At 42.9% G+C, this 18,816-nt stretch overlaps 1 protein-coding gene across 2 annotated transcripts in view; it reads left to right on the forward strand.

Annotated features, from left to right (window-relative positions):
• Positions 1-18,816, forward strand: part of TTC21A (tetratricopeptide repeat domain 21A) — a 74,640-nt gene that overhangs the window by 42,433 nt on the left and 13,391 nt on the right. For both annotated transcript variants that reach the window (XM_075212170.1, XM_075212171.1), the window contains exons 17-20: positions 1,744-1,816; positions 3,184-3,294; positions 16,966-17,104; positions 18,283-18,386. In XM_075212170.1, coding sequence (XP_075068271.1) covers positions 1,744-1,816; positions 3,184-3,294; positions 16,966-17,104; positions 18,283-18,386 — 427 coding nt within the window. The remainder of the gene's footprint in view (positions 1-1,743; positions 1,817-3,183; positions 3,295-16,965; positions 17,105-18,282; positions 18,387-18,816) is intronic.

Here is an 18,816-nt window from a genome sequence, read left to right on the forward strand (position 1 = left end):
CTGTGGATGGATCCCACCTGGCCTATCACACTGACCAGAGCTGCAGGGTAGCAGGCAGAGTGGTGGTACCAGAAAAGCTGGGTCCAAACCTCAGAAACGGCAGGGAATGGATTAGATTTTGGGTCTAATCTGTAGGTCACAGGATTTTCAACATGGAAGATATTTTCAAGCAGGTCTTTGAAGCAAGTGATGTTTATTTTGCAGTCACAGTGATAGGAGGTACCAGTGCTAAGGTCAGATGAAATCAGAAGAACAACTTTTAATACAAAACAGTGCTGTTTTTATACACATTTGAACACAGCCTCACTAGGTAAGCCAGCCCCCTCAAGGTCTGAGCTATTTTTAGAATCAGGATGTAACCTGTTTACCAAAACATAAATTTATCTGCAATGCAAAGCTAACAATATTTACACTCACCTGTGATATCCTAAAACCTTGCTGTGATTTCCTGCATCTTATTTCAGAGGCAGGAAATCTACTAGCACAACAAAGGGTCTAATTAACATGAATCCTTTCTTCAGACAGTTGCAGAATACGCATTCCCAAAGGTACAAACCCCAAAAAGGCCATTTTCCCACATCACAATATTTCCATCCACAAAGGCTTATTGTATCAGATATATACCTCCAGAAATAATGCATTTCCTCTAGTGAGGTTAGACAAGAAACAAATTTCTTCCCCTGGTCTGAGAAATAAAGATATTCCTTTTACCAAACCACCCACAATATCAAAAATAAGTATATTTGCAATTATTAACTAAGTGCCCTGCGCTATTTCCTTTCAATAAATTTGTACCATAAGTTACTTGAAAGAGATCCAGTCACAGTGATCCTTAGAGGTCCTGGCTATATGTGAGAGCTGGGAACCTGCTAAATGTTTTATTATTTTGAGGAGTTACGTTGTAAATGGGGGAATGTGGTTATTGCCGATGACAAAAATAAACGAAGTTCAATACTAGCAGCTGGTAAATAAATAAAATAAATAAACACCAAACGGATACAACTGGTTTCTAAGACTTAGAAGAGACAAAGGAGAAAAAGGAGATTGGGAAACTTGATACATTACTGAATGTGAAACATAGGAAGCTTAATATATAACCAGGAAGATTTACATTTTCTCTACAATGGCAAGATACCTACAAAACAGTGGAAGAATTTCACTTTGAGAACCTTACCATACCATATGGATCATCGCGGCTCGTTACAGTGGCCTGGCACTTCAACAACCATATCTGTGCAGTTAGCCCTGCAACGTTGCCACATTGCTTACAGATTGCATAAGCTTAATATGTACCTGTCATCTACACACAGAGGAGGCAGCCATTTTGTGGGTTGAACCAATATTTATGAGAATGTAGCCTATATATTCACTAGAAATTGGTGACATCACTAAAACATGGAAGCACATTATACCTCTAATATATGTAGGTAATAGCTATACTTACACCATTTATAAAGTGCTGTAAACCTACTAGTTTTTATTAAGTCAACATAAACATACCCCCCTCTCCCCAACAGTGTATTATTGAGGCTCATATCCTATTAACCGCAAGAAAAAGGGGCATAGCCTGTGGGATTGGGGACATAGCCACAAATGGGGTTGTGACCTTAGCAGTCAGGGTGGGGCCAATCTTGTCCTGATTTTTTTGTATATATATGAATGTTATGAATGGGTGGTTTGCATTGACTAAACATCTTCAATCAGTTTTCAGTAACCATTGGTATTTTCTTTACCTTTTGACAGAGAGTTGAGTGAACAGCTGCCCGGTGCTCACACAAGTCTCCTTTTGGGAGATGCCTACATGAACATTCAAGAGGTATTTTCTGATCATTTAGCAGTCTTGAGAAATAAAACACTAGTTCCATTTGCAAATGTAGTTATACGAATTTACTTTACAAATAGGATGGCTGCAAGTAAAGTAAATGTTAGGTTATACAAAGAAAATTGTGTTATATGGGTGAAAAGTGTTCTATTTTTATAACATTATTATTTAAGACATGAGAAATGAAAAGGGATTGAAACACAGCACTAGATCCACTATGTACTCCAATTGATTCACGTTAAAAAAAAATCCTTATCCAGTATAGCTTTTGCAAAATGTTACTAAATTCCCACAAATGTTACTAAGTTCTTCCCACTCTAGAATCCAAGACTTCTCCCGTGCTGCCCCCCTTCACTGGAACGACCTCCCTCGCTCCATTCATCTCTCACCCAATCTGTGCTCCTTCAAGCGGGCACTTAAAACTCACCTGTTGCTTAAGGCCTACCAACCATCCACTTAACCTCTCACCTCTTCTGGTTCTCCCCTGCCCCCTTTTTCTCTCCCCGTTGCTTCACTGGCTCCCTTCTGTGCCTGATTCTGTTTACCCCCCCTAGGAAGTAAGCTTGTATGAGCAGGGCCCATCTTCCCTACTGCCTCCATACCTGTTCTTCCGCTCCGTCTCTACTGTATCTGCCTGCCTGGAGTTTCTAAAGTACTGGTACTTTGTGTTCATTGTTCTGTACTGTTTTACCCTGTATAGTCTACTGTTCGTATCGTGTACGGCGCTGCGGAAACCTTGTGGCGCCTTACAAATAAACGATGATAATAATAATAATAATAATAATAATAATAATAAATGTTTCACTTTTACCTAATAATTTAACCTGTGTACATTTTAAAATTATCACCCTTTCATAATTAAATAACCAGTTTTTTAAAAAACTTTTAAAAGTAAGCAGCAGTAAATCACAATAGTTTTGTGATCAAAGCAATATAGTGAAACCTGTATGTAAGTTATATTGTTCTCTTGTGTGCACAATAACACTATCTAAACTATTAGCTAACTAGTGACTGCAGGTACCTATTGTTTGCAGCAGTGGAAAGTGACAAGCCATTGAAACTGATAGAAAAAAGCTACATAGATAACAATAACTTTTATTATTACCCTTTGTTTATAACATGCATATAATGGAACTCTAAAATAAGTTTGTCGTAAAACAAATAAATAAAATACAATGCCATCAAACAGAAGGTAAAGGTTGCCCTGCCCAAGTTAGCTTACAAGATAAAAAGATAACTAAAGCTTACAGTACATATTCAAGAATATAGAAGATGGCACTTGTCTGTTATGTTAGATCAATAATGTTTTTCTTTTCGCTGCCAGAGAAATATAACCTAATAATTGTGTGTTTTTGTAACAGCCAGAGAAGGCTTTAGAAGTCTACGATCAAGCACAGCGAAAGAAACCCAAAGACGCAACACTGACAAGCAGGGTTGGCCTATCACTTGTGAAAACTCATCAATATAAAAAGGTTGTATTTATATAGAACATGCTGTTCCAATGTGTATATTAGGCCTCTGTGACACACTAATTTCATACAACTCTGACACTAAGGCTTCTATATGTTAATTCACTTACTATCGCTCGTTATAGCTAGTAATCATGAAATCACCCAATCATGTACTGCACGGTTGTCTGTTTATTTATAGGAAAGGAATGTGTTTGATCCCACAATGCCAGGTACAAGATGATTAAATACTTATTTTTCTTGTATCCACTTACGTACAATCCGGTTCTCTTAGTCCATTGGGAGACACCGGGCGCCCACCCTTAATGCTCTGGTTTCTCCTACTCTTTGACATGTTGTCTTGTTAAGAGAATGTAGTTGTTTTGTTATTTTTATTCTCTTTGCTTTCTATGGGCTTGGTTAAACATAAACTGGGGCTAGCAGGAAGTGGGGTATAGAGGAGGAGGATCTAGGGCTTAGTTAAACAGAAGTTTAAAGTGCCAGTTCGCCGTCTCCCTTCTCTATACCCCAATGTCCCTGGTGTCCCTCAATAGACGAAGAGAAGCGAATTTTACGAAAGTACAAAAATTCCATTTTCAATCTGCAAGTTATTCATATAGCTCCACCCAGTATTGCCAGGCACGAACTTGCTCGCAGTGATTGCTGGACTTGTTATATTCTTGTCTTGGCTTAAAGTGTGTGAAGCTGCACCACCATTGATTTAGAGACACTGTTTATATTTCTGGATTACAACAAAGACTGTGTATATATCTGTATTTCAACAAATACATCCCTGAGGAAGCCCTTCATTGGGTGAAACGCGTAGGATACCTATTCTAAACGGATTTACCAATAACCAACAGCATTCACATCTCTCACTGACAAGCCGGCATCACGCTAATACAGACTGGATAATCACAACCGCATGCGCATGCGCGAACTACCAACTTTCACTCGGCAGCTGGATGTCTAACAGCGTGGACGGAGACTCGCACAGCGGCTTCCCCATACGGACACCTGTGGACTAGATCCTGCAGAAGCGGGGTGAGTTAACCCCCTTCTCTGTTCCCTATCCCTTGTGTGGTTTACCGGAGCTGTTAGCACCCTTGAAGCAATTGCCAACTTACATTGTTTTCAACTAACTGTTCATTGTGCACCTTGGACGGATACTTGTTATTTACAGTCAACGAGATCACAATACCTATTGTTGTTTGGGCCTTATACACATGGCGAACTTTTAATTGTTTTCAGACTTGGCAACCACTTTTCTATTAGAAGAGTATCAAACAGACGGCTGTCTGTTCTTTGGAACTTTTATGCATACCAGCAGGACTGCTGAATGTTTACTGTGCTTGTTTTATATTATTGCAGCACTAGAAGGTGTAAGTTTATGCCTCCACTTCACCATTGTGTTTATGTTTCATTAAATACTCATTAACTCATTCACTACCATTGTTTGTATGTACAGGCGCCTGGGGACTACCCCAAGTTTTTCTTGTGGTCTCTTCTCATATTTCTGCATTTATTCCAGCATTGTCTATCAGCTGATTACTCATCCCTGCATTACCTCAGAGCCTGTGTTTTTCCTGTCTACTCTTGATTACTGCAATATTCAGAGTGCTTGTACTCGGACAATCATTCTATGTTGTGAACTGCAATAAACTTAATTTTGTTTTTGCTACAACATCATCTGGTAATTCCTGTGATTACATCACATCACTGGCCAAAAAGTTCAGAGATGTGTTGTTAGTAATGGAGAATTAGTCTGCTGCAATCAGCATGCCCAGGTGCTAGCAAATCAAATTGTGGAATTGCAATAAGCGGTACAGTCAGATGAGGAGGAACCAAAAATGCTCCTTCCAGATCGTTTCAATGGTGACAAAGATTGCTTCAGCAACTTCATGAACAGTTGTACATTGTATTTCCGTTTGCGACCAGTGTCCACCAGTACTGAATCATGAATGATTATCTCATTCCTTCAAGGAGATACACAATCCTCGGCTTTTTCATTAAAGTCTCCTGATATTGTTTTACAGAGAGTGGAGGCATTCTTTTCTTATCCCTTCTATATGATGACCCATATAGGAGATCCTTTGCAGAATCATCATCAACATCAACATTTATTTATATAGCGCCAGCAAATTCCGTAGCGCTTTACAATTGGGAAATCTTCTTTACGTGCTCTAAAACAAGCTATTCGTCCCACTTAAATATATTACTCAGAATTTTGTAGATGGGCAGCAGACACCTCTTGGAAAGATCCTGTCGTTTGCAGTCAATTCTGTGTCGGATTGTCTGAGGTGATGACGCTAGGTGCAATCATTAACCTATCCATCAAGATTGACCGCAGACACAGGGAGAGACATCAAGAGAGGAGGCAACAGGTACCCTCTACATCTTTTCCTCATTCCACAGTAAATGATTCTTCTGAACGAATGCCGTTAGGGATATCTTGTCTCACTCAAGAAGAGAAGCACCACCGCAGGTCACTACTACATTATGCCACTACAGGTCCTTGGTCTCAAACATGAAACTCTATACAACGCTCTAAAACTTTCCACAAGATTGCTTTCTATTACCACTGCAATTCACATGTCTGTGAACCTATTGAAATAACTATAAAAAAATCAATATCCACTTCCATTAATTTCTGAACTTTTTGACCAGCTTCGGGGAGCTACCATTTTCTCTAAGATTGATCTTTGAGGTGCCTACAATATGTTTAGAATAAAATCTGGTGATGAGTGGTAAACAGCCTTTAACATCAATTCAGGACATTATGAATATCTGGCAATGCCAATTATCCTGTGCAATGGTCCTGCTGTGTTCCAAGACCTCATCAATGATACTCTCTGGGATTTCTTGGGACATTTTGTTGGGGTTTATCTCAATGATATCCTGATGTATTCCTCTAGTCTCACAGAACATTTAACCCATCATACCAAGTCCTTGAATGCCTAAGACTTAACAAGTGTTTGTCAAAAGGTAGAAATGTAAATTTGAAGTGTCTCAGGTCTCCTTTTTGGGCTACATCATATCTGCTGGAGGTTTTTCTGTGAATCCCACCAAGGTCCAAGCCATGTTGGATCGGACAGTGCCTGTTAATTTCTAGGCCATCCAGCCTTCTCTCCATTGTGTCAGAAGCCAATTATCCTGTATTTAAATCCTATAGCGCTCAGTGGCAGAACATATAACTCCACACATACAAACTGCATATTAGTTAACATATAACCGGTGAAAACGTGCACTGGGTGGACCTTAATTACACCCATGCACTTACTAACATACAGCAAGTACCCCTTTGGGGTGACCCGATGTATTGTATATATTATATATGGGTTAAAAGCTGAATATAGCGTCGTCCATAAGATAAAAAGTACCGTTATAGACTCAAGTCTAGATGATAATGTTATACCACACGATAAGCCCTCCAAGGTCCGTAAAGATGTATCATCCGTTTGGAAGAGCTGTATTCCTGAATACAAATTCAACCGCCCGATGGTAAGCGCTGCTGGTGATCTCGATGTCCAATCAGAAGACCGCAAGTGATGCTGGGTAATGTAGTTCGTGTATTGTGGATAATAGTAGATCCTTTAGCGTTGGACACTGATATAACCGCAACCACCGGCAGTGCCTTTCCAATGCGTATACAGCACCCAAGGAAGACCAAAGTAATTGATCAATATAAAAAACTTTATTGTAACATACAAAGTGCATCAGTACTTACACATTGGAAAGGCACTGCGGGTGGTTGCGGTTATATCAGTGTCCAACGCTGGTGTCACTCACCGGACTGTGAGTGCTTCTTCCCGGACATTTAGGAACCGTGGCCGTCCTCCATCCTGAGGGACTGCGCATGCGCAGCCCTTTCTATACCTCCAGTGTATGTTCCTTTAACTTAATTGGCAGATCAGGCAACCTCCCTATATTAAGCACCTGTGGTCAACACCACGTTGCCTGATCTTGGAGTCTCATTCCCCATGAGTCTCTGAAGGTGTTCCTGTGTTTCCTTGTTTATTCAGCCCTGCTGATTCCTGTGGTTTCCAAACCACTTCTACCTCTGTGGTTTCCAAACCACTTCTGCTACTGTGGTTCCCATACCACTTCTACCATCTACTGTATCATCGTGACTGTGAGCTGATTCCTATCCGCTGCCTCCGTGCACTACAGTCTTCTAATCACTTCAACTCTACCATGTATCATTGGGACTGTTAGCTGATGCCTATCCGCTGCCTCCGTGCATTATAGGCTTCAACCACATCCACTCACCTGTTCATGTTTGTGACTGCCAGCTGATTCCTATCCGCTGCCTCCGTGCACTACAGGCTTCAACCTGCAACTCGTCTGTGTTTCATCATCGTGACTGTTTGGCTGATTCCTATCCGCTGCCTCCGTGCACTACAGTCTTCAACCTGCAACTCGTCTGTGTTTCATCATTGTGACTGCTAGCTGATTCCTATCCGCTGCCTCCGTGCACTACAGTCTTCAACCTGCAACCCGTCTGTGTTTCATCGTGACTGTTTAGCTGATTCCTATCCGCTGCCTCTGTGCGCTTCAGTCTTCAGTCCTTGTCTACTCTACCGTGTTTCCTTGAGTCTGCTGCCACTATTGCTACCCGCTACTCTCCGTGATCATCTGTTCCAGTTCAACTCTGCTCCGGTGTCCCATCGTTACTGCACCTGCTGGTTGCTATTGGTTACCTCCGTGTTCCCGCAGAGACCCGCTGCTGTTACTTCTCAGCGCTACTCATCCATCTACTGCTGATCCGCTCTCCACGCCTTCCTGTGTTCCCTGCTGGTCTACCTACCTGTGCGCTGCACCTGCTAGACCCCTGCTTCACCCATCCAGGGACTTGTATCCTGCTGGCCTCCTGCCCTTCAGGTATCTCTGCACTCCTGTCTGACTGCCTTCTCCTGAACCACGGTATGCATACTTCCCATTGACTGTGCTGTGTATTGCATACCTTGCTGGACTGTGTTGGTTCTCCTCTGGAGTGTACTATCTGCTGACTCTACTGCCATGATTGACTGTGTTATCTTATGCCGGATTACTTCAAGAGACTTTCTATATTGGCAGTGTTGTTCAGTCATTTATACATTTATATTGTGCATATTACTGTGGATCAAAGTCAAGGTGCCCGTGTATATATTGTGTTGCAGCCTCTCCCCGTGCACCTCCTCACATATATATTCAGTAGTACAACTTGCTAGTGGCAGACCACTGACTCCTGTTTACAGTTTCACCTGTTCCAGTATCCTCTCTCATAGCAGTGGTACATCTTGCTAAGGCAGACCACTGACTCCCCGGATACCTCCACTTGGATTCCATTCCTTCACTCTGACAGCGGTACAACTTGCTATCCGCAGACCGCTGACTCTCATCACCTCCTCGTTTCTGTTGGACATTCCTCCTCACTATAGCAGTGGTACAACTTGCTACCGCAGACCACTGACTACCTTCACGTGTCCTTTGTCCATACAGTTCCTCGTGTATTACTACCTCCATATTGCCAGTGCTGCTAGTCATAGACTTTCCTGAGCATCTCATCATCTGCTATTTCCTGTTCCGTGATCACCCTGCTACCAGAGTACCATATTACCACCTATACTGCTCTGGTAAGCCTATCACCTGGTGATCCCTGGGTAAAGACTCCTAGTGCCCGTGACAGTAAGATCAGGCCATGACAGACCCAGTTACGGAACCTACTGCTAAAGAGATGCTGCAGCATCTGGTCAGCCGTGTGGAGCAACAGGATGCTCGCCAACAGCTGTTACTTCAATGTTACCAATCGTTAACCTCCCAAGGAACATCTGGACAGACTGTTACAGCTAGTATTGAAGCTCCTGTGCTTTCCTCCGTTTCCCCAGTGCCATCCCAGGTGTCTACAGCTCCTACGCTTCACCTGCCTACTCCGTCAAAATATGACGGGGACCCCAAAACTTGTAGAGGTTTCCTTAACCAATGTTCAGTCCATTTTGAACTCCAACCTCAAAATTTTTCTACCCATCGTTCCAGAGTGGCCTATCTTATCTCATTGTTTTCTGGACAAGCCCTGGCTTGGGCCTCCCCTCTGTGGGAAAGAAACGATCCAATTCTACAAGATAGTGCCAAATTCATTTCCACGTTCCGAAGTGTGTTCGATGAACCAGGTCGTGTGACCTCCGCTGCTTCCAGCATTCTTCGTTTGCGACAAGGCTCCCATACAGTAGGACAGTATGTCATTCAATTTAGGATCTTAGCCTCTGAACTTCAGTGGAACACTGAAGCATTAGTTGCCGCCTTCTGGCAGGGGCTCTCCGATAAAATTAAAGATGCACTGACTACCCAAGAGCTTCCTTCGTCACTAGAAGATTTGATCTCTCTTTGCCATCGTGTAGACATGAGATTTCGTGAAAGAGAATCTGAGAAAACAACTTCTGCTAAAGCACCTCTTCGTTTAAACCCTCAATTTCGTCCAGTTTCACCTTCTGTGATTCCCATGGAGATAGGACGTTCCAAATTATCTTTAGAAGAGAGGAAACGAAGAGTAAAGAATAGACTCTGTATCTATTGTGCTGATTCCACACATATGCTCAGTTCTTGCCCTAAGAAATCGGGAAATGCCAGGCCCTAACTAGTTCTGGAGAGGTGAAGTTAGGGTCCCTGGAGTCCTCTCCATTGTCTATGAAATCTAAAGTCTGCGCTTTCGATGTTACGATTTCCTTTGCTACCAAATCCTTTGAGTCACAGGCATTGATTGATTCCGGAGCAGCAGGAAATTTCATTTCTAAATCACTAGTGAATCAATGGTCCCTACCAGTGATCACTTTAAAAACACCTATTACTGTGACGGCTATAGATGGATCACGTCTCATCAATGGTCTCATCACCCAGAGTACGTCTCCAGTAACCCTTCAGATTGGTGTACTACACCATGAAGAAATTTCGTTTTTAATTCTTCCTGTTACGACAAGTCCGATTGTCTTAGGCCTTCCATGGCTTCAATGTCACTCTCCCCAGATTGACTGGCGCACCCCTCAAGTTACGTCTTGGGGGCCTGAATGTCACCATCGTTGTCTCTCTCAAGTTATTCCTCTTAAAGTACAGCAATCTTCCATCTCATCTTCCTCCCCGGGACTCCCTCCTCAGTATGCTTCATTTGCCGATGTGTTTGATAAAGCTCAGTCTGAACGTCTTCCTCCTCATCGTTCTTGGGATTGTCCGATCGACCTTCTACCTGGCAAGACTCCTCCCAGGGGTCGGGTCTATCCTCTCTCGTTACCTGAAACTCAAGCCACATCTGAGTACATACAGGAGAATCTCCAGCGTGGGTTCATTCGACCTTCCACCTCTCCCGCTGGAGCTAGGTTCTTCTTCGTCAAAAAGAAGGATGGATCATTACGCCCTTGTATAGATTTTCGTGGACTCAACGCCATTACTATCAAGAATCGGTATCCCATTCCGCTGATCACTGAGCTATTTGATCGCATCAAGGGAGCTCGGATATTTACTAAGTTGGATCTTCGTGGTGCCTACAATTTAATTAGAATCCGTTCCGGTGACGAATGGAAGACCGCGTTTAACACCAGAGATGGGCATTACGAATATTTAGTAATGCCCTTCGGGCTGTGTAATGCCCCCGCGGTTTTCCAGGGTTTCATCAATGAGATCTTTCGGGACTTATTATATGTATGTGTCGTTGTCTACCTGGACGACATATTGATCTTCTCACAGGACCTGCCTTCTCATCACCAACATGTGGCAGAGGTCCTCTCCAGACTACGGAAAAACTCGTTGTTCTGTAAATTGGAAAAATGTTCATTCGAGTTACCCCAGATTCCATTCTTGGGGTATATAGTTTCCGGAGTTGGCCTGAAGATGGATCCAGACAAAGTAAATGCTGTACTACATTGGCCTCAGCCAACTACTCTTCGTGCCATCCAGCGTTTTTTAGGTTTTGCCAATTACTATAGACGCTTCATTCAAGACTTCTCATCCATTGCATCTCCCATTGTGGCCTTAACTCGGAAAGGGGCTAATACTAAGCAATGGTCATCTGAGGCTCTCCAAGCCTTTCAAATCCTCAAAGAGTCCTTCTCGTCTGCTCCCATTCTGCGACAACCTGATGTGACACTCCCCTTCTTCCTAGAAGTAGATGCCTCTAATGTGGGCTTAGGAGCTATTCTCTCCCAACGCTCGGAGCAACAAAAATTACATCCTTGTGCCTTCTACTCTCGGGGTCTTCTGCCCGCAGAGAAAAACTATACTATCGGGGACAAGGAGTTGCTGGCCATCAAAGCTGCATTAGAGGAATGGAGATACTTGTTGGAAGGAGCTCGCCATCCGGTGACGATCTTCACGGATCATAAGAACTTGTCATATTTGCAATCTGCTCAATGCTTGAACCCTCGTCAAGCAAGATGGTCTCTTTTCTTTTCCCGTTTTGAATTAATTATAACCTTCAAACCAGCTGCTAAGAACAAGAAAGCTGACGCTCTATCTCGAGCTTTTGTGACGTCCTCTGATGTAGAAGAGGTTCCCAACCATGCTATTCTAGACCCCAAATGTATTTCTCTGGCTGCTTCATCCACCAAAATGCTACCATTTGGGAAGACCCTCGTGCCTCCTACTCTGAGGAGGAAAATCCTTTCGTGGTTCCATGCCTCTCGTTTTTCTGGACACGCCGGTGAACATAAGACCTTTGAGATTCTCTCTCGTAGTTACTGGTGGCCTTCAATGAGGAGAGACGTCAAAGAGTTTATTGCTTCCTGTGATTTATGTTCTCAGTTCAAATCCTCCCGCAGAACTCCAGCAGGGTTGCTGCGACCACTACCCATTCCGTCCAAGCCTTGGACCCATATTAGTATGGATTTCGTTACTGATTTGCCACCAAGTAAGAATCACAATACTATTTGGGTAGTGGTAGACAGATTTTCGAAGATGGCTCATTTCGTCCCTCTGTCCGGTTTACCTTCCTCGTCTACTCTGGCTGAACATTTCATTAAAGAAATCTTCCGCATCCATGGATGTCCGTCTGAGATTGTGTCAGATAGAGGAGTACAATTCGTTTCCAGATTCTGGCGGGCCCTTTGTAAAACCTTGGGCATACGATTAGCACTCTCATCGTCTTACCATCCGCAATCTAACGGACAAACGGAACGAGTCAATCAAGATCTTGAGACTTTTATTAGGATGTTCTCTTCAGCCAACCAAGACAACTGGGTAGAATTGCTCCCTTGGGCTGAATTCGCCCATAACAACATGTACCATGAGTCATCATCCAAAACTCCATTCTTTGTGGTCTACGGTCACCATCCGTCTTTTCCGGAATTTCCTGCCCTCCCGCCCACCCAAGTTCCTGCTGTGGAGACTGCTTGTCAGACCTTCAAAAATATCTGGTCTCAGGTCAAAACCTGTTTAAAGAAGACATCTAACAAATATAAGTCGTTCGCAGATAAGAAGAGGCGGGCTATTCCACCACTAAAAATTGGAGATCGTGTCTGGTTATCTACCAAAAATATTCGTTTGAAGGTTCCATCTATGAAATTCGCCCCTCGTTTTATTGGTCCATATAGGATCATTCAAGTTATCAATCCGGTATGTGTTAAACTTCTTCTTCCTAAGAATCTTCGGATCTCCAATGCCTTCCATGTGTCCTTGCTCAAACCTCTCATCATCAACCGTTTCTCGACTCCTTCCTCAGCACCGCAGCCAGTTCAAGTTCATCAGGAGGAGGATTTCGAGATTACTGAGGTATTGGATGCAAAAATTTCGCGAGGAGTCCTCCGTTTCCTCGTTCATTGGAAGGGCTTTGGTCCTGAAGAGCGTTCATGGATCAAAGCTGAAGATCTTAATGCTCCTGCCCTTCTGAAGAAGTTTTATTCCAAAAATCCGGACAAGCCCGGTTCCAGGCGTTCTGTGCCCACCTTTAAAAGGGGGGGTACTGTCACTCACCGGACTGTGAGTGCTTCTTCCCGGACATTTAGGAACCGTGGCCGTCCTCCATCCTGAGGGACTGCGCATGCGCAGCCCTTTCTATACCTCCAGTGTATGTTCCTTTAACTTAATTGGCAGATCAGGCAACCTCCCTATATTAAGCACCTGTGGTCAACACCACGTTGCCTGATCTTGGAGTCTCATTCCCCATGAGTCTCTGAAGGTGTTCCTGTGTTTCCTTGTTTATTCAGCCCTGCTGATTCCTGTGGTTTCCAAACCACTTCTACCTCTGTGGTTTCCAAACCACTTCTGCTACTGTGGTTCCCATACCACTTCTACCATCTACTGTATCATCGTGACTGTGAGCTGATTCCTATCCGCTGCCTCCGTGCACTACAGTCTTCTAATCACTTCAACTCTACCATGTATCATTGGGACTGTTAGCTGATGCCTATCCGCTGCCTCCGTGCATTATAGGCTTCAACCACATCCACTCACCTGTTCATGTTTGTGACTGCCAGCTGATTCCTATCCGCTGCCTCCGTGCACTACAGGCTTCAACCTGCAACTCGTCTGTGTTTCATCATCGTGACTGTTTGGCTGATTCCTATCCGCTGCCTCCGTGCACTACAGTCTTCAACCTGCAACTCGTCTGTGTTTCATCATTGTGACTGCTAGCTGATTCCTATCCGCTGCCTCCGTGCACTACAGTCTTCAACCTGCAACCCGTCTGTGTTTCATCGTGACTGTTTAGCTGATTCCTATCCGCTGCCTCTGTGCGCTTCAGTCTTCAGTCCTTGTCTACTCTACCGTGTTTCCTTGAGTCTGCTGCCACTATTGCTACCCGCTACTCTCCGTGATCATCTGTTCCAGTTCAACTCTGCTCCGGTGTCCCATCGTTACTGCACCTGCTGGTTGCTATTGGTTACCTCCGTGTTCCCGCAGAGACCCGCTGCTGTTACTTCTCAGCGCTACTCATCCATCTACTGCTGATCCGCTCTCCACGCCTTCCTGTGTTCCCTGCTGGTCTACCTACCTGTGCGCTGCACCTGCTAGACCCCTGCTTCACCCATCCAGGGACTTGTATCCTGCTGGCCTCCTGCCCTTCAGGTATCTCTGCACTCCTGTCTGACTGCCTTCTCCTGAACCACGGTATGCATACTTCCCATTGACTGTGCTGTGTATTGCATACCTTGCTGGACTGTGTTGGTTCTCCTCTGGAGTGTACTATCTGCTGACTCTACTGCCATCATTGACTGTGTTATCTTATGCCGGATTACTTCAAGAGACTTTCTATATTGGCAGTGTTGTTCAGTCATTTATACATTTATATTGTGCATATTACTGTGGATCAAAGTCAAGGTGCCCGTGTATATATTGTGTTGCAGCCTCTCCCCGTGCACCTCCTCACATATATATTCAGTAGTACAACTTGCTAGTGGCAGACCACTGACTCCTGTTTACAGTTTCACCTGTTCCAGTATCCTCTCTCATAGCAGTGGTACATCTTGCTAAGGCAGACCACTGACTCCCCGGATACCTCCACTTGGATTCCATTCCTTCACTCTGACAGCGGTACAACTTGCTATCCGCAGACCGCTGACTCTCATCACCTCCTCGTTTCTGTTGGACATTCCTCCTCACTATAGCAGTGGTACAACTTGCTACCGCAGACCACTGACTACCTTCACGTGTCCTTTGTCCATACAGTTCCTCGTGTATTACTACCTCCATATTGCCAGTGCTGCTAGTCATAGACTTTCCTGAGCATCTCATCATCTGCTATTTCCTGTTCCGTGATCACCCTGCTACCAGAGTACCATATTACCACCTATACTGCTCTGGTAAGCCTATCACCTGGTGATCCCTGGGTAAAGACTCCTAGTGCCCGTGACAGCTGGAGGATCTACTATTATCCACAATACACGAACTACATTACCCAGCATCACTTGCGGTCTTCTGATTGGACATCGAGATCACCAGCAGCGCTTACCATCGGGCGGTTGAATTTGTATTCAGGAATACAGCTCTTCCAAACGGATGATACATCTTTACGGACCTTGGAGGACTTATCGTGTGGTATAACATTATCATCTAGACTTGAGTCTATAACGATACTTTTTATCTTATGGACCACGCTATATTCAGCTTTTAACCCATATATAATATATACAATACATCGGATCACCCCAAAGGGGTACTTACTGTATGTTAGTAAGTGCATGGGTGTAATGAAGGTCCACCCAGTGCACGTTTTCACCGGTTATATGTTAACTAATATGCAGTTTGTATGTGTGGAGTTATATGTTCTGCCACTGAGCGCTATAGGATTTAAATACAGGATTAACTTTGGGCCCTTGGGAGAGAGTCTCTCTATGTGCTGCTCGTGATAGGGTGTGTGTTCTTTATCTCTGAATTTGAGCGCTTGTTCCCATTATATATATAGAAGCCAATTATCCTACCAGTATGTTTTTGGACGTTGGGAGGAAACCGGAACATGAGCAGTAAACCCATGCAAAAATGGGAAGAACATACAAATTCCACACAGATAGAGCCCTGGTTGGAATTAATTACATGACCCAAGTGCTGTGGGGCAGCAATGCTAACTACTGTGCGGTATAGTTCTACTGTGTGTTTTGTTTGAAATTGACCTTTTTACATGTCTGCATGAAGTGTGTCGTCATCTGGGCAGGTTTATATTCATACCATGAGTCTGCTCAGTGCACTCCTGAGAACCTTTCTAGTCAAACTGTAGAAAGTGTGACAGGGGCATGAGATTACTGTCATCGGAATTTCAACCCACATGATATCTCTCAATCAACAGCTAATTTAAATAATGTTTAAGACACTATAGCAGGAAGTACAAAGCAGAGAGGAAGGGAAGGAGAGTCACAGTTGTCTGCCCAATGTTCTCAATAATGTTATGTGTGTTAATAATTGTATATCAAAATGAGCCTTTTATTCATGGTGTAATATTATTGTTAGATCTTTCAAAACTGCATGACAGGTGCTCCTATAAAAATACAATTTTCTGTATTTATAAACACGTGTATGTATCGTGTCAGGCTTTTAGAATTTGTTTTGTGATACACAAGTTAGTATACACAGCTATAAACACCAACAAACATAAAAAGTGTGATTGTTATTATATATTGTGGATCTAAACAGACACTTATTGGAGCCAATATAGGAGTTTATCTATACATGTCTTTACATCACACCCTACAGATTGCAACTTTGTAAAGCTGGGTACACACTACAGCGTTTTTGTCCAATAATCGGCTCAACCAGCCGACATACGACCGCTCGTTCAAAATTCGGGTCAGTGTGTGTAGTGACACGATGGTCGAAAGTCTGCCCAAATGGACGATTGTCGCCTCATTTGGTTGGTTCAATATTTTCGTTCCAATCTAATTTCCGTTGTGTAGTGTGTATAAATTTCCGACCGATCCGACCGATGTTGCTTCAGTGTGTATGAAATTAAAATTATTGCTCACAACAACATGACTGTAAATAGTCGCTAACGGGACGGCCGCTCTTCCCTTTATCGTCTAAAACAAAGCTAGTGTGTATGCAGTCCATGGACCGAGCAATCGGACCATCGATCGCATGTAAAATCCATCAGCATAAAAAGTTGGTGGCAAATTCTCTAGTGTGTACCCAGCTTTAGGAAAGGAGAAAATGGGAATTTGGATTCAATAAGGGACTGTATGCAATTGTGTTATAGTTTTGACTTGAATACTTTTATTTATCTTACAGTTATTTTTATTTTATTTTTAGGCAATAAATTACTATGAAGCTGCTCTGAAGATCAGTGCAGAAGAATTTCTATACTGTGAACTTGCTGACCTTTTCCTTAAAGTCAAAAATTATAGCAAAGCAGAAAATCTTATCCAACATGCTCTAGACCATGAGCCTGGTATGTTTCCCACAACTTCTAATCTTCTATTTATAAGGAACACAATAGAGCAGGGATTTGTACATGATGGCTTTGCCATGAGTGGAGTATGGAAACCCACTATAAAATGTATGGCATCCTATGTCCCAGCCAACTGGTTAAGAGCCCCTACGATAGTGTCATAACTTCCTATTAATGTTGCTTAGTCAGCCTACTGACCAAGTGGCCTCTGTGAGTCTGTAGATTCCGTTTGGGTTACACAGCTCTAGCTAGAACTTATCCTTTAATAGCGTTACTGGGTTCTAATAAAAGTTGAAAATACTGAATGGCTGAATCATTTAATTGCTTATAGGCAGCATGGTGGCTAAGTGGTTAGCACTTCTGCCTCACAGCGCTGGGGTCATGAGTTCAATTCCCGACCATGGCCTTATCTGTGTGGAGTTTGTATGTTCTTCCTGTGTTTGCGTGGGTGTCCTCCGGGTGCTCCAGTTTCCTCCCACACTCCAAAAAGATATTAGTAGGTTAATTGGCTGCTATCAAAAATTTACCGTAGTCTCTCTCTCTCTGTGTGTATGTTAGGAAATTTAGACTGTAAGCTTCAGTGGGGCAGGGACTGATGTGAATGAGTTCTCTGTACAGCTCTGCGGAATCAGTGGAGCTATATAAATAAATGGTGATGATGATGATGCTTATTGTGGATCAAGACTACTGAGCAGATGATTCAGGAAAGCTGGGCTCAACGCACGACAGCTGGGAGGCAAATGAAAAAAATAATTGAACACAGGAACACAGCAGTGTAAGGACAGGCAATGGCTCCCAACTTTTAGAAGTTTTTACACGCAGGTTTGTGGGTCGGTAAACCGATGATCAGTCCCTTACCTAAATCAGGCTTGACCCATTCATCTGAACACCAGAGTCAGCCTGGACATTTTACATTATTAATAGTAGCACCACCGACTGTCCACATGCTGCCAGATGCCAGTGGGCACACTGGAAGTTCATCTGTCTTTTGGTTCTGCCTATAACGCACGGCTCTACAAACCTTACCTACAGACCTATGAACAATGTGTCCAACTCTGAAATATAAAAAGTTGTACTTATGATAATATTAATTTAGTAAACAGGACATTATGTACAGAGGCTGGTCATGTTTAATTACATTGTATAATTATAATATAGTGTTTCTAATTTCCTCTTAGTTTCTGACTTGCCTTCATTGGTTAATGATGTCAAGTTTCTTATATTACTTGGACGAACATACAAAAACTATAAAAAAGAAGAGTTGGTTGAAACTTTAAACAAGGTAATGTTGGTGCCAAACATTATTACTTCAGCCTAAATTGATACATTGCATAGATAGAATTCTCAATATCTATCACATTGTAAGCTTTTTGGAACAGCACCCTCGTTCCTATTATTTTTTGATTGTGTAATTATTGTGCTCTAATGTCTTGTTTGTTATATGTAAGATGCATTGTGCATTTGAATTTGCTCCTTGAAGGGCACTAAATCAGTTTTTTGGTGGCCCCTCACATATGTCCGGAAGGTATTCATTTACATTTCGGTCTCCCAAACAGTTTTTGTTCTTCCAAAATGTGAATTTTATATTTTTAATTGAGTGCAAGTCAAGTAAATTTCTGACATTAGCCATAATGTATACATGTAAGAGCTTATTACGAAGTAGAAGCATTTGTGCTCCGAACACATGTAAGAAAAGATGCACTAAGAAAGTG

Source organism: Mixophyes fleayi, chromosome 5 (assembly GCF_038048845.1).
Source record: "Mixophyes fleayi isolate aMixFle1 chromosome 5, aMixFle1.hap1, whole genome shotgun sequence".
Taxonomy (NCBI): Eukaryota; Metazoa; Chordata; class Amphibia; order Anura; family Limnodynastidae; genus Mixophyes; species Mixophyes fleayi.